The sequence below is a fragment of the Panulirus ornatus genome, chromosome 13, assembly GCF_036320965.1.
Source record: "Panulirus ornatus isolate Po-2019 chromosome 13, ASM3632096v1, whole genome shotgun sequence".
In the NCBI taxonomy this organism is placed as follows: domain Eukaryota; kingdom Metazoa; phylum Arthropoda; class Malacostraca; order Decapoda; family Palinuridae; genus Panulirus; species Panulirus ornatus.
Window position 1 is genome coordinate 12,391,508 of NC_092236.1, and position 13,010 is coordinate 12,404,517.

The 13,010-nt window shown below is 45.0% G+C and overlaps 1 protein-coding gene across 2 annotated transcripts in view; it reads left to right on the forward strand.

Moving 5' to 3' along the window:
• Positions 1 to 13,010, forward strand: part of LOC139752761 (uncharacterized) — a 96,221-nt gene that overhangs the window by 75,741 nt on the left and 7,470 nt on the right. Inside the window, exon 2 of one of the 2 annotated variants that reach the window (XM_071668656.1) lies at positions 7,446 to 7,466. The exons of the other annotated variant lie outside the window; for it this stretch is intronic. Coding sequence (XP_071524757.1) covers positions 7,446 to 7,466 — 21 coding nt within the window. The remainder of the gene's footprint in view (positions 1 to 7,445; positions 7,467 to 13,010) is intronic. 2 annotated transcript variants of the gene reach the window in all.

The window sequence follows — 13,010 nt, forward strand, 5'->3', positions numbered from 1 at the left end:
AGAAAGGAATGAGGAGATATATGGATGAGCTACTCGAACAAGAGGTGTGAATTACGAGATGAACGACAAACCAGATAGGAGGGTTGTTTCTCTGACGGGATGACTAATGAAGGCAATACAGAAGCACTGGTGGTGCCTCAGCCTTCTTCATATGTTGTCGGATATAAAGTTACAAGTGGCCCACTCAACAGTCTGCCACACATTCTTAAAACTTATATAGTATTCCTTCAAAATCATCACATATATATTACTTCAGTCCAATTTCTTTTCTATCCATCCTCATTTCTACTATTACTCTTGCCCTCTACTACATATAAATATTCATTTATAGTTCCCCCAGGACATATTTCTAACAAAGAGTTCTCGTTTTATCCTGGTCGACTTTCCAAAGGATGCTGTACTCCCCTTTTGTCAACAGACGATGATACAGCCTCGCCAATCGTGACTTTTTCACTCGCGATGCAGCCACAGGCAGGCGAAGTCCGGTAACACATTATATATATATATATATATATATATATATATATATATATATATATATATATATATATATATATATATATATATATCAGTTGCAGCGTTATGTATATTGTCATTTCTCCCATACAGTTAGCAACGTCATCTTCATCTCTGTTGTCCCCCCACATCAACCATCGAAATCCATGGTCGGGTACCTCAGGCGTTGCTTCCCAGTCCCCATTATCACCACAGGTCCGTCCGCGGACGGTCCGTTCAACCAACGCGTCAGACGTCAGATGCCACGCTCGTGCCGTGCACTACCTACACTCGACCTGATCTCAGAGGAATGATGTCTAGGCCCGAGGGAGAGGAGCATCCAGCTCGCACCACGCTCTACACTACCAGCCGCGCTCTTCCAGTCCCTGGGTAACGAACCCTCGTCCCCTCCCACTCCAACTAACGACCCCACTTTCCCCTCCACCATTACCAGCACCACCATTCTGCCGCAGGGGAGGAACGACTCCTCCCCCCCAGCCACCAGATACCGATAACACCTCTCCAGGCCAGAATAGTGACGACTTCCCCTCCCGACCCGATAAAGTGCCAAAGACCTTCGCCTAAATGGCAAACCCTTAAAGACGACCCCTTACCGCGTTTAAGTATGACCTCACCCTTGCCAGGAGTCATAACGACTCCTTAACTTAAGTCACGACCTTCCCTACCCAAGCCATCCCACCCACCCCCTACCCTAGCCCCGCCTGGCAATAACGCCCTCCTCCACCCCGACATACAACGACCTCCCCTCACCCAGCAGACCCGCCCCCGGCAACGGGGCCCGCACCACCCCAAGGGTATTAGCCAACTGTAATCCCTGGTGTGTGCAGCGATATGGTAAAGTGATTACAAGACAGCGCAGGTAGTTGAGTCAACATAATTAGCATATAAGCCAATCAGGCCAACTGTGACCACGTTCGCTGCCATCACACACACACACACACACACACACACACACACACACACACACGAGACCAACTGGACGGCCAGCCTGAGGACAGAATGCAGTGGACAACTTACGAGTCGGGTGGACAACTTGGAGTGGGCAACTAACTTGGACTGGGGGCTCACAACTTGGACCGGGGAGGATAACTACAGATTGGGGAGGACAACTGGACTGGGGTGAACAACTTAGACGGGGTGTGGCCAACTCGAACTGGTGTGGCCAACCCAAGGCGAAGTGTAGGGTGGATGAGGTTTGGGTAAACGCTAGGGGGAGAGATGACGAATATGTACGACTCTGTGTGGGAGGGTATTGGGGTGTCGGAGACAACGGAGATCGAGGGGAGAAAAGTTTTGACATGTGTCTATAGTGTTGAACCAGTTATAATCATGATGGGTTAATTGTGTGAACTGAGTTGTACGGTGATGGTGGTGGGCGAGGCGTTGTCGCGAGTACCTGCTGCAGGATCGGCTCGTAACCGAAGGGCGGAGTCGGACGAAATGGGAAATCAGCGAAGTTGATAACGCTCGTACGCAAGACACAGCGCCTGTACAGGTCCTACGTGAGTTGGCAAACTTGAATCCAGTTCAGATTTTGAGGTGAAGGAGGCCCTGTGTCATCATGGTAAGGCAACACTGCCCGGAGAGGATGTTGGAACATCACAAGTAGGGCAAAGTATGAGATGGTGTCACTAACACACGGACGGACGTTACGACATCTTACAACCCACTAACAAGTTGTGTTCCGATCCAAAAAAAGGCATCATTTAAGGCTCCTTCCGAGAAAAGGAAGGGAAGGAGACTGGCCATTAGGAAAGAGAAGGAGGATATGGAAAAGACTAGGTGAAGAAGAATGAATCAGAGGGAGAGACGCGATGAGTCTGAGGATAACAGACATCCCACCTACTGATGCTCAAGACGGAGACAGGATGATATCTACCAACCCTAAGATTTTACACAGTGTTGGAGAGGCAGTACATCAGACAGTTTTTCTCTGACAGGATTTCGGCAAGCCTCATCACGTCATCTGTATTTGCGTAGTCTATCTATCTACATTCCTCTAGGGCCAATTTCTATGACAATGAGTCCTTCTGTCACCCAGAGCCTCTCTAAAGGCACGCGCAGTTGCAGTCCAAGACTCTAATGCTTAAAGGAGCACAGAAATGTAGACTTCTTCCCTATGAACAACTAGATGAAACATTAATCTTCTACATCAGTTTGCTGATGAGGACGATATGAAAAAAAAAGGGGGATGGATTGGATCCTCTCCTGCTGACATTAGCAGAACCTGAATACCAGATACATTCTGCCGTTCTTAATGGCACAGCTTAAAACTATCGTCATTCTGGACATTTATCATGCGAACATTCGGATAATCTCATCGAAACCATCTACACAGGCATATACACAAGTCTGCAACATCTAATTTTTGTCTGTCATGAGGGAAGTGTTTGACCACACACTTTCCCAACAGGCTGACGAGAGACTGACGCAAGATGACGACGACGGTAGAGACTACGACGATCAGTACTGACGGGAGACTGACGCAAGATGACGACGACGGTAGAGACTACGACGATCAGTACTGACGGGAGACTGACGCAAGATGACGACGACGGTAGAGACTACGACGATCAGTACTGACGGGAGACTGACGGAAGATGGACGACGACGGTAGACACTACGACGATCAGCACTCAGTACCAGTCCTAATGTTTCTTATGTATCTACCGAGAGGACATGTCTAATGCTACAAATTTCGGTCTTTAAAATACGTATTCAAAACTCTGTAAACATAAAACACCGAAAACGTGATAACAACTGATGGAAATTTATCATTCTGATCGAAGGCTAGACAGATCTCACCACATCGTATGACAGGAGACGAATCGCTGGTAAACGAGGAAGTTTTGAGCTGATGTCCGGCAGAGGGCATGGATATGGGCGACTGGGATCCAACCCAGGACGTGGAAATGTGGGGCTGAGATCCGGCCGAGTATGTGTGTGACAGAAGGCTGAGCAAACTGACTATGAACACAGTTACCGCCTCCACCTATCATCCACTTGAATAAACCCCACAGCTGTTTTGTTAGTCCTATATTTCGTTAGCTTTTTAAAGGCAGTTGGTGAAGCAGGTTAGGCTGACGCCTCATTTCCACTGTCAGGAGTGAAGCGTAACACACTACTGCAGCATCGTAGCCCTACTTCAGCTACGAATAACGATGCACCTCCGGTCATATCGGTTTAGTGTCCAACGTAGTTTCTCTTTACATGAAGAAAAAATAGGGGGTCTGATAAAAAGGATCAAGTAACATTCCTATGGTCATTCGGGAATGTTTATAATGCCATATAAAGATACTTGAACCATTTCACGTACCCTCGTGGGTTCTCTTGGTGTGGCAGGAGGTGGGCGCAGGTACCAGAGGAACTTCTAGAAATGAGGCAGAAGCCTGCCGCTCCTCCTCCTCCTCCTCCGCCCTACCCAGGCAGGCGTCCTAGCCGCTCCTATCCCAAACCACTCTACAACCTCCTTTAAATACAAGAAGCAGGCACGAAATTCGCAATTTTTCCCGTGTTAGCAGTAATCCGGCGGTGATGGTGGCGGGCTTCTGATTGGGCCAAACTGGATTAGCTGAGGGCGGCTGCCAGGATAAACAGAGGAGGCCGAGTGGTGGTGACGGCCACGCTCAAGGGACTCCAGCTCCTCTTCCTTTCCCTCCTCCTCCTCCTCCCTCCTCCTACCGCTACTCCGGCTGTGCTGGTGCTGCCGCAGGTGCAGCTGCCATAGAGTTTTGCTGCTGTGTTCCACAATTATGGCGCTAGAGTTATGCTTTTTTTTTTTTTTAATGGTGCTGCTACAGATGGTGGTTGTGATGCCGGCTGGATACGCCATGTTTCCACAACTCGTCCGTCACTATCAATCAATATCAGTTGAAAAAGAAAAATCAATTCAACCCATTTTTCTTTTTTCAGTGAAAGCACGCTTTTACACCAAAAAAAAAAAAACAAACACTATAGCTCTGTACTGATTCCAAGCAGTGCTGAAGGCACAAGGAGAATAAGATGATTTCAAGCAGTAATGAAGGCAGAAGGAGAATGAGAAAGGATGACTTTCGTAGCCCGATAAGCTCTCTCTGTCCCTGGTGGGAGAAGCATAAGAACAAGGCCGATCAAACCACCACGATCATGTGGATGAAGGTTTAGTGGCAACCCCATCCCAGCCAAGATGTGCTACGCCGTGCGGTCAGCACAGCTTAAGGCATCCCGGTCGTTGAAGCAGCAGTCACTAAGCCCAAAAAAAAGTCGTACTAAACAGTACGTAAGAAAAAGTGTTGTGCTTTTACCATCCTGCTAAAGCATCGGTGTCAAGAGAGGGGAGAGGGAGTGCATGTATGCTTTGTCGGGAAGGAGAGAGATGAAATCGTGATCGGAAGAACCTAAGGGGAATAACAATTCTATTGTAAAAGAGGCTCAAGGCAAAAAAAAAAAAAAAAAAGATGGTTTGTGGCAGGGAAGTGTCTCAACGCTCTAAGGACTCGTGCTGGGTGTTTTAATAACTGTTCTGGATGGTTAAGGAGAGGGAGGGAGGGAAACGGGTCTCGGCTCAATCCTGATCACTCTTAAGTAGAGTCAGGCCGATCTCTGTGTCCTGCGTCAACCCACTGTATACAGGACGCTCGTCACGAGAAAGTCAAGACTACTTGAGATCCTGCCAAGAGGCAAGAAATCACACAGTCATCGAGGATTACATTGCTGGAGGAGTTTACACGAGACACAGAGGCAGAGTTGTGTAGGGTAAAGAATTTGAGCCAAATGGCATCAAAGTTGGGAGACTCAAGATCCGTGAGGCGAGAACAGGTGTTTTCACACTTCAGTAGGCACAACCACCGCCCCTAATGCGGTGGTTAAGATCACAGTTAAAAAAATTGGACAATAAAGAGAAGATAGGGCTGGCCTGGACAAGTCAGAGAGAAATCGGGTGAGGGAGCAGAATGCGTTTGAAGAGGAGAGGAGGGGAGATCTAGACCGTGTGTGTATACTGCAGAAGAGCACAAGGAAAGTGTACAAAGGTCTTAGAACAGTGTCGGAGGAGGTCGTGTGTGTGGGTTCCGGTCTCCTGATGGTGGTCACGGAGGCCCCTCCAAGAACCATTTACACCTCCTCGACCACTAGCGCTGTTCTGATTGAACGCCGTGAAAAAAAAGGACGTCGAATCATTATCACACGTACAATAAAAATTATAATGGCTGTACAATCAGACGCAACATTTACTATCTTACAATCAAACAACCCAGTTACCATTTGCACGATACAATTTGAAGGCACTATACGCTTTTATTCCCCCCCCCCACAATGTTGCTCGCGGTGACATCAGCCATCCGTATCGTACACGACACGTCAGCGTCCTCTTGTATGTATACATCAGTGACCGTGTTCACACCGGCCAGCTCGCCTCAAGTAACGAGAGATCCAAACCCAACCCACCACAATAACTTTTCCTCTCCATATCACCAGAGACATAATCACATAAACAAGTTTACCTTTCACTCCGGGTGTTATGATGGAGAATATATGCATTAAAGTTTCTAAATTACACAAGAACATCAATGGCTTCGGGGACACACATACACACACACACACACACACACACACATGTATCCCAGCACGGCTTCGCCTCAGACACATGATGTTATCCCAATCACATTTTTCTCCTACCGCCAACGTTTGTGCCTTTTGTCCAGCGTTGAATGCTGTGAGAGCGAGTGTATGTGAGGACGCCGGCCGCCGGCACATTCATCACAATATTTGGCGATTGTATCGGCCCAGTCAAAATACACAATCAAAACAATGATATATCGATCGCGTTGTGACTTTTCAGCGTGTATTTTGAAGTATCGAGGTGTGTCACACGCTGGGGTATGTGACTACGCTCTTAACACTGCGCGTAACACTAACCACAGTTACATCGTGCGCTGTCTACGGCAACACACTAGCGTTCACCACACGCGTCAAAGCCATATCTCCCTTTGAAATATTATATATATATATATATATATATATATATATATATATATATATATATATATAAATGTGTGTGTGTGTGTGTGTGTGTGTGTGTGTTATGGGGCTCCGCCTACTTGAGGTTACACACCGCGAGTGAAAAGTCACCTTTGTCGAGGATGAATCACTGGGAGGGAAAGTCTCGTCAAAAGGACTTCTCACAACAAAGAAGTCCATCATCTCCCTACCACTGGAAGTAGCGCAGCCTCGGAGCCGCAGGAATTCCTGGAAACAGTTCCTGCGTAACACCACTAGCTCGATTGTAGGAAGGGGTCCTGAAGTAGATACATATACATATTTCATAGGATATTTTTTCACATACAATATATATATATATATATATATATATATATATATATATATATATATATATATATATATATATATATATATATAATACACCTTTATTCTAGTGCATGTGAAAAAATACCCTATGAAAGTGGGGACACAGGAGGAGGTGGCAGTGTGGGCCGCCCAGCTGGCCGAGCGTGGAGTGCTGGTGAGGGGGGTGATGGTGGCGGCGGTGGTGGCGGGCGCACCCGAGCGGAAGGGAACTAGCGCCCTCATCCCGCCAATTAGAGTTGTATACAAAATCTATTACGGGGCGGGGCCGGACCCTCCGCCCACAGCGGCTAGGGAAAGCCAAACCTGATTTACGGCCATTATATTGACTAAGGCCGCTCCCTTAGGAGCAGCAGACGCTTAGCACTCTTGAGCGTTGATGAAGTGTGGTGTTGTGATACGCTACCCTCTTGTTTGTATTATTGATGACCCGGACCTGGAGGTGGGAGGTGTGTGTGTGTGTCATGGTGATCACAATGTACAGGGATATATCATCTTTACTGCTGGGGGGAAAGATGGGGAGAAACGCGAACATTTTCTCTTATGTGACATGAATCTGATACTTGTTTTATTATTATCTTCCACAGAAAATGGACTACACTTATACAGTAAGTAGAACAATATCTTTTTTATAGTAAATATAATCTCTCATTTGCTATTGTTATTACTTCTTTACTGATATCCTACTAGTGGCCCAAACAAACTACTACTACTACTACTACTACTACTATTATTATTATTATTATTATTATTATTATTATTATCATTATTATTATTCTTATCTATCATTATTATTATTATTATTATTATTATTATTACTATTTTTATCATTATAATTATTATTATCAATCATTATCATCGTAACAGAGGGGAGAGGACCAATGAACATTCAGTAGAAGCCGAATCATGCTGGCCAGCACAAGCACCAGGTGATTCGCTGGTCGATAGTCTTCATGCTGTACGTTTCATCGTCTCTTATTATATTAGGCTCACAATATAAGAGCAGCATAAACTATATATATATATATATATATATATATATATATATATATATATATATATATATATATATATATATATATATATGGTCGTGCGCGAGGAGGCAAAGTTAGAAAAACTAAAACTGATCAGATCGAAATGTAATTATGTCATTATTATGATTATGAACAATATTCATTTGATATATATATATATGTATATATATATATATATATATATATATATATATATATATATATATATATATATATATATTCCTATGATTCCACGGGGAAATGAAACACGGTAAGTTCCCAAGTGCACTTTCTTGTAATAATCACATCATCAGGGGAGATACATGAAAGAAATATAACGGAGTTAAAAATATTTTTTCAAATACCATCTTGATGAGCGTTTTTTTTTTTTTTTTTTTTTAACCTTCTGAATACGATCCTTGAGCATAAAGGAAGGATCCTCGAGCACACAGATACGACCCTTGAGTATGATAACCTGGCCTCAAACCTGACCCTTCAGGTCAAAGACCAGGTTACCATACCTAAGGGTCGTACCGGCGTACTCGAAAGGTCGTAGCATCGTACTCAAGAGGGCAACTGAAAATCTTTTGCCTCCGTAGATTAGCTTGTATTCCAAAGACGATCATTACCAGATGTTGCTATATGTTACGCTTGACGAGGCTGCACCATTAATCAATCCCCTTGTTTACTCTAACACTTATCTATTTTCAAAAGCTTCATCCAGCCATGTAAACAACCATTTTCTTGCCTTCAAAATGGCTTCAATCAATTCACTTTGAACTAAGAGATACAAGCAAAACAAAAACAAGGCATCAATAAAACATTGTAAATAATCAAATGAAATAAAAGGAGTAAAGCTGAGGTATTCATACTTTGAACTAATGCCAATCTTAAGCCTACGTGACCAGCTCTTCCTCTGTATTAATCGAAGTAGAATCAAAAGTTTTTGTCTCTTGTTTACTGCTTTCTCTGTCCCTCTGTTTTACAAGTATTATTTTTTTACTATTGTTCTGCATATGTCCCCGCCCTCTAAGGCCTAACTAAACCCCAAGCACACGTCTGGCTGCTGCTTCCCACTATTTGTGTGCAGAGACACGCCACTGGATGACTGACCGGTATGATACCTCCTTCCTTCGAACAGCCAAGCTGAGGAATTATCTTCCTCTCGTCTTTCTTTCTTCCTATAACCTTTCTACCTTTAAGAGTTAGTTCTACTAACACTTGCCCTGCCCTGAATGTTTCGTTTTTTCATCTTTTTTCACCCATGATGGGCCATGTTTTGTCCATGCTGACTCGGTCACTATGTCAGCAAAATAAGCCCAATAACCCTAATACACTATCTCAGGCATCCAACAGTTCATGATAATTACCTTACTTTACCCATCCAAGCAAGATACCCACCATCCCCATCTATAATATCATAACCTAAGTTACTGGAGCACCACTATACCCCACTAACTTACTCCTAACTCAAGTTACTGCAATACTCTAAGTACCCATTACCTACCCTTACCCTACACTGTACTATGATGTCGTTACCTAACTTACAGTAACGTCATTTCTATCTGCAGTACAAAATTTAATACATTACCTGACTGTACCCACTCTCTGACTGTACTCACTACCAGGCTGAAGTACCACTGTACCCATCATCCTATTGGAACACCTCATTGTACCCTGAACTGTACCCATTAAACCCCTATTTTACTGGCCATTACCAGCGGTGTGAGTGAGGGTGCAGGCGGCCAAAAGTCCCCCGCTGCGCCATCAGACGACAACACAGTGAACTACGCACAATATTTGTCATATTTATCATGTTTTATCCCCTAGTTGCCCCTCTGACTGTAGTCCAATCTATTAACAATGGGAAAAATTTTTACATGACACATTTTGTGTTCGAGATTCTCCGTAACCGTAACTCTCCCGGGCGTTTTTTTTTTGCTGGGTATATCCAGCAATAAGGAAATATTCAAAATTTATGGAGGAGGATATTTTCCTTGGCTTCCAAGACAAACTGAACTGGCGGGAAGCGGCGGAGGGCGGTTAGCGCGCGTCTGGTGGCATGTGGCAACGGCCTCCACCGCCACCCCCCGATGCGCCTCACAATAAGTGATTTTCCGGGCGGTCGAACCGGATCCGCGCAAATCAAACAAATGAATAACGTTCCATTGTCAGCCATTGGCGCGAGCGGCGGCGGTGGATCTGTAATAGATACCCAACGCCAGATCAGGTGATGAATTTGAAGAGCTGGAAGAATGATGGCTTTAAGCGAAGCGGTCGTTAGAGTTCATTCGCTCATAAGTTGTTCCAGGGAGTTTCGAACGAGGGGCAATCCAGGCGCAGCGTTAACGATGGAGGGCGCGTGCGTGGTCGTTGAGAGACAACTATCTGTTTCGGTGGGATGCTTGTTCAGAGCGCGCCACCATCGCATTCCCTCAACTTGCCAGATGGTTATCTCGATGATGTGTCATTCACACTACGCATCGTCAATCACACAACTTGCACTTACTTGGGAGGAGGAGGGACTCAAATTTTACGGATCGGTCGATCAATTCAAAATTTGGATACCGATACCTTAAAATATACCTAAAATTCAAAATTTTGATGCCGATACCTTAGTATATACCTAAAATTCAAAATTTTGATGCCGATACCTTAAAATATACCTGAAATTCAAAATTTTGACGCCGATACCTTAAAATATACCTGAAATTCTCCGAAAAAATTACAAGATCAATTCATTAACTTTGAAAATCTTCGAAAAAAGTACAAGACTTTGATGACCTAAATCGCAAAGATGTCCAAACAAATGTACTCATCAAATTCAAAACATAATTTATCACGCAAAATCTTCTAAATCTTTACCAAATGACATGAAAACGAAGAAGCAATAATAGACGCAAGTTAGGATGCGCATGCTCGCAAGGCGTGGCAAATAATAAACCACAACATTAGGGTTTGTACTAAGTAACTCTCTTCACATTGTTTCTTCAGTTTAGGGTAAACTTTGCCTTAAAACATACAGACGAACGCGGGTGGCCAATGGAATATTGCCCTGAATATCCCTTAAAAAACAGGAGCCCTATTTCCTTTTTTTAGTTCACCTAACAGAAAGGAAAAAAAGTGTTCCTAATTACGCCACTGTGAAATGAATTCTTGCAAACCATAAACCTGACACTAAATCACCGACAATGGAAAGGGTGAAACCATTTTAAAAAATATCAGGTAACCAGGTGCAGATAGAAATGATCGCACGATGAGTTAGAACAGCTGGAGCGCGACGGTACGATCCTTGAATATGTCTGCTGCTGGGCTATATCATCAGCCCAAGGGATCGTAAGCGTCGCGCTCGAGGACACAACCGCTCAAGGATCATACCGTCGTGCTTAAAGGGTTTAAGAAAAAAAAAAAACAGATCTCTTACTCGGCTCCATGATGGAGCGGCAAACGACACGAGACGTAATGAATAAATTGGGGAGTGTTTAATCAAGGCTAACAGAGGCGGGCAATGAAGTGTGCATAACTGGGACAAATGGATTGGCTATGGTGGCGGCGGCCGCACCGACCTGCCCGTCCGGCGGGACGGGACGGGTAGGGGGTGAGTGAGGTCGGCCGAGAGAGGAACTCACCACCACCCATCTCTTACCTCTCTCTCTCTCTCTCTCTCTCTCTCTCTCTCTCTCTCTCTCTCTCTCTCTCTCTCTCTCTCTCTCCGCCAATGGTAGCTTTTCTTGTCACACGCATCATCATATCTCTCACCCTCATCTGTTCCTCTCTCTCTCTCTCTCTCTCTCTCTCTCTCTCTCTCTCTCTCTCTCTCTCTCTCTCTCTCTCTCTCAGTTCCTGCGACGCTCCTTCTTGATCCTGCTCACCTCTCACAACGTAATCCCCTCTGCCTTGCCTGCATGACTGTTGTGCATGCATGAGTGTCGACAAGCACCCTGCCAGGTACCTCAGCACCCACTGTCTACCCTTACCCACCTTTCCTTCCCACACTTCTTTCCCGCACTCCTGCCACCTACTGCTCATTCCTTACCCTCATCTTTCCCTCGCTCATACATCCCTAAAATTCTTCCTGCTGTTTGTAGGTTGGCCCTGTGCTGAGGCAATTCATGTAATCTTATATTGCGCATGCATTAACCCCTCACCCACCCCATCCGTATCAGTGACGGGCAATTGTGTAATGATCGTGTTGACCATCTGGACACGACGGTACGACCCTTCAATATGACCGCAGGAGGGTCGGGTCAAAGGTCGTGCCATCCTGCCCAAGGGTCGTAACGTCGTGCTCAATAGATTACGTTATTTGTCTGTTTGTTTTTGTTTCTTGTTTGAGCATCAACTTGCATAAAAATCTTGGCTCTTTATCAGAGCAATAATGGCGGCTTTATTCATAAACATTAACTCATCAAACTACTGACTTACGGTATTCTACATTATTAACAACACAATCAATGCAGTGCAGCATTTGTTAGTTACGAGAACGGCCACTCTTAAGGCGCTCACATAACCTGACCAGCTGGATCATAATGGTAATTACTCCGTTACTCCCGTGCTCTTTTCGCTCTGTGAACCAAGCGAACCCCGTGTGTGCGCTAGTAGGAACGTACGCTAGGAGAGCGCGCTCTCTTCTCTTCTTTCACTCCGTCCCTCACTGTCTCTCTTCTCCCTACCACTCTCACTTTCCTCTCATCTTTTTTTTTTTCTTCACCGTAGTTTTTCTTCCTCTATACTCCATTGTTTGTCCCCCCCCCCCTTGCATCTCTTCTTATAACTGTGTATTTACTCTTGTCTTTCCCTCCACTGTGAAAATTTCATCTCTCTCTCTCTCTCTCTCTCTCTCTCTCTCTCTCTCTCTCTCTCTCTCTCTCTCTCTCTCTCTCGTGTTTATAGCCAGCCCGTCCTACCAGAGATTACCATAACCCAAGGCTCTCTCCCTGCCAGATGTCACCAGACCCGGCCTCGCCCACTAAGCTAATATGTCCACAAAAATCCCGGAGGCGGAGGGAGGGGGTGAGAGTGGAGGTCTGGAAGGGTGGAGGAGGAGGAGGAGGGAGGGGTAGGAGTGGGGAGGAGAGGGGGTAACGTATTAGTAACATATCAACAGATTTCCGGTAATCCAGAGCCAATCTCCCAATG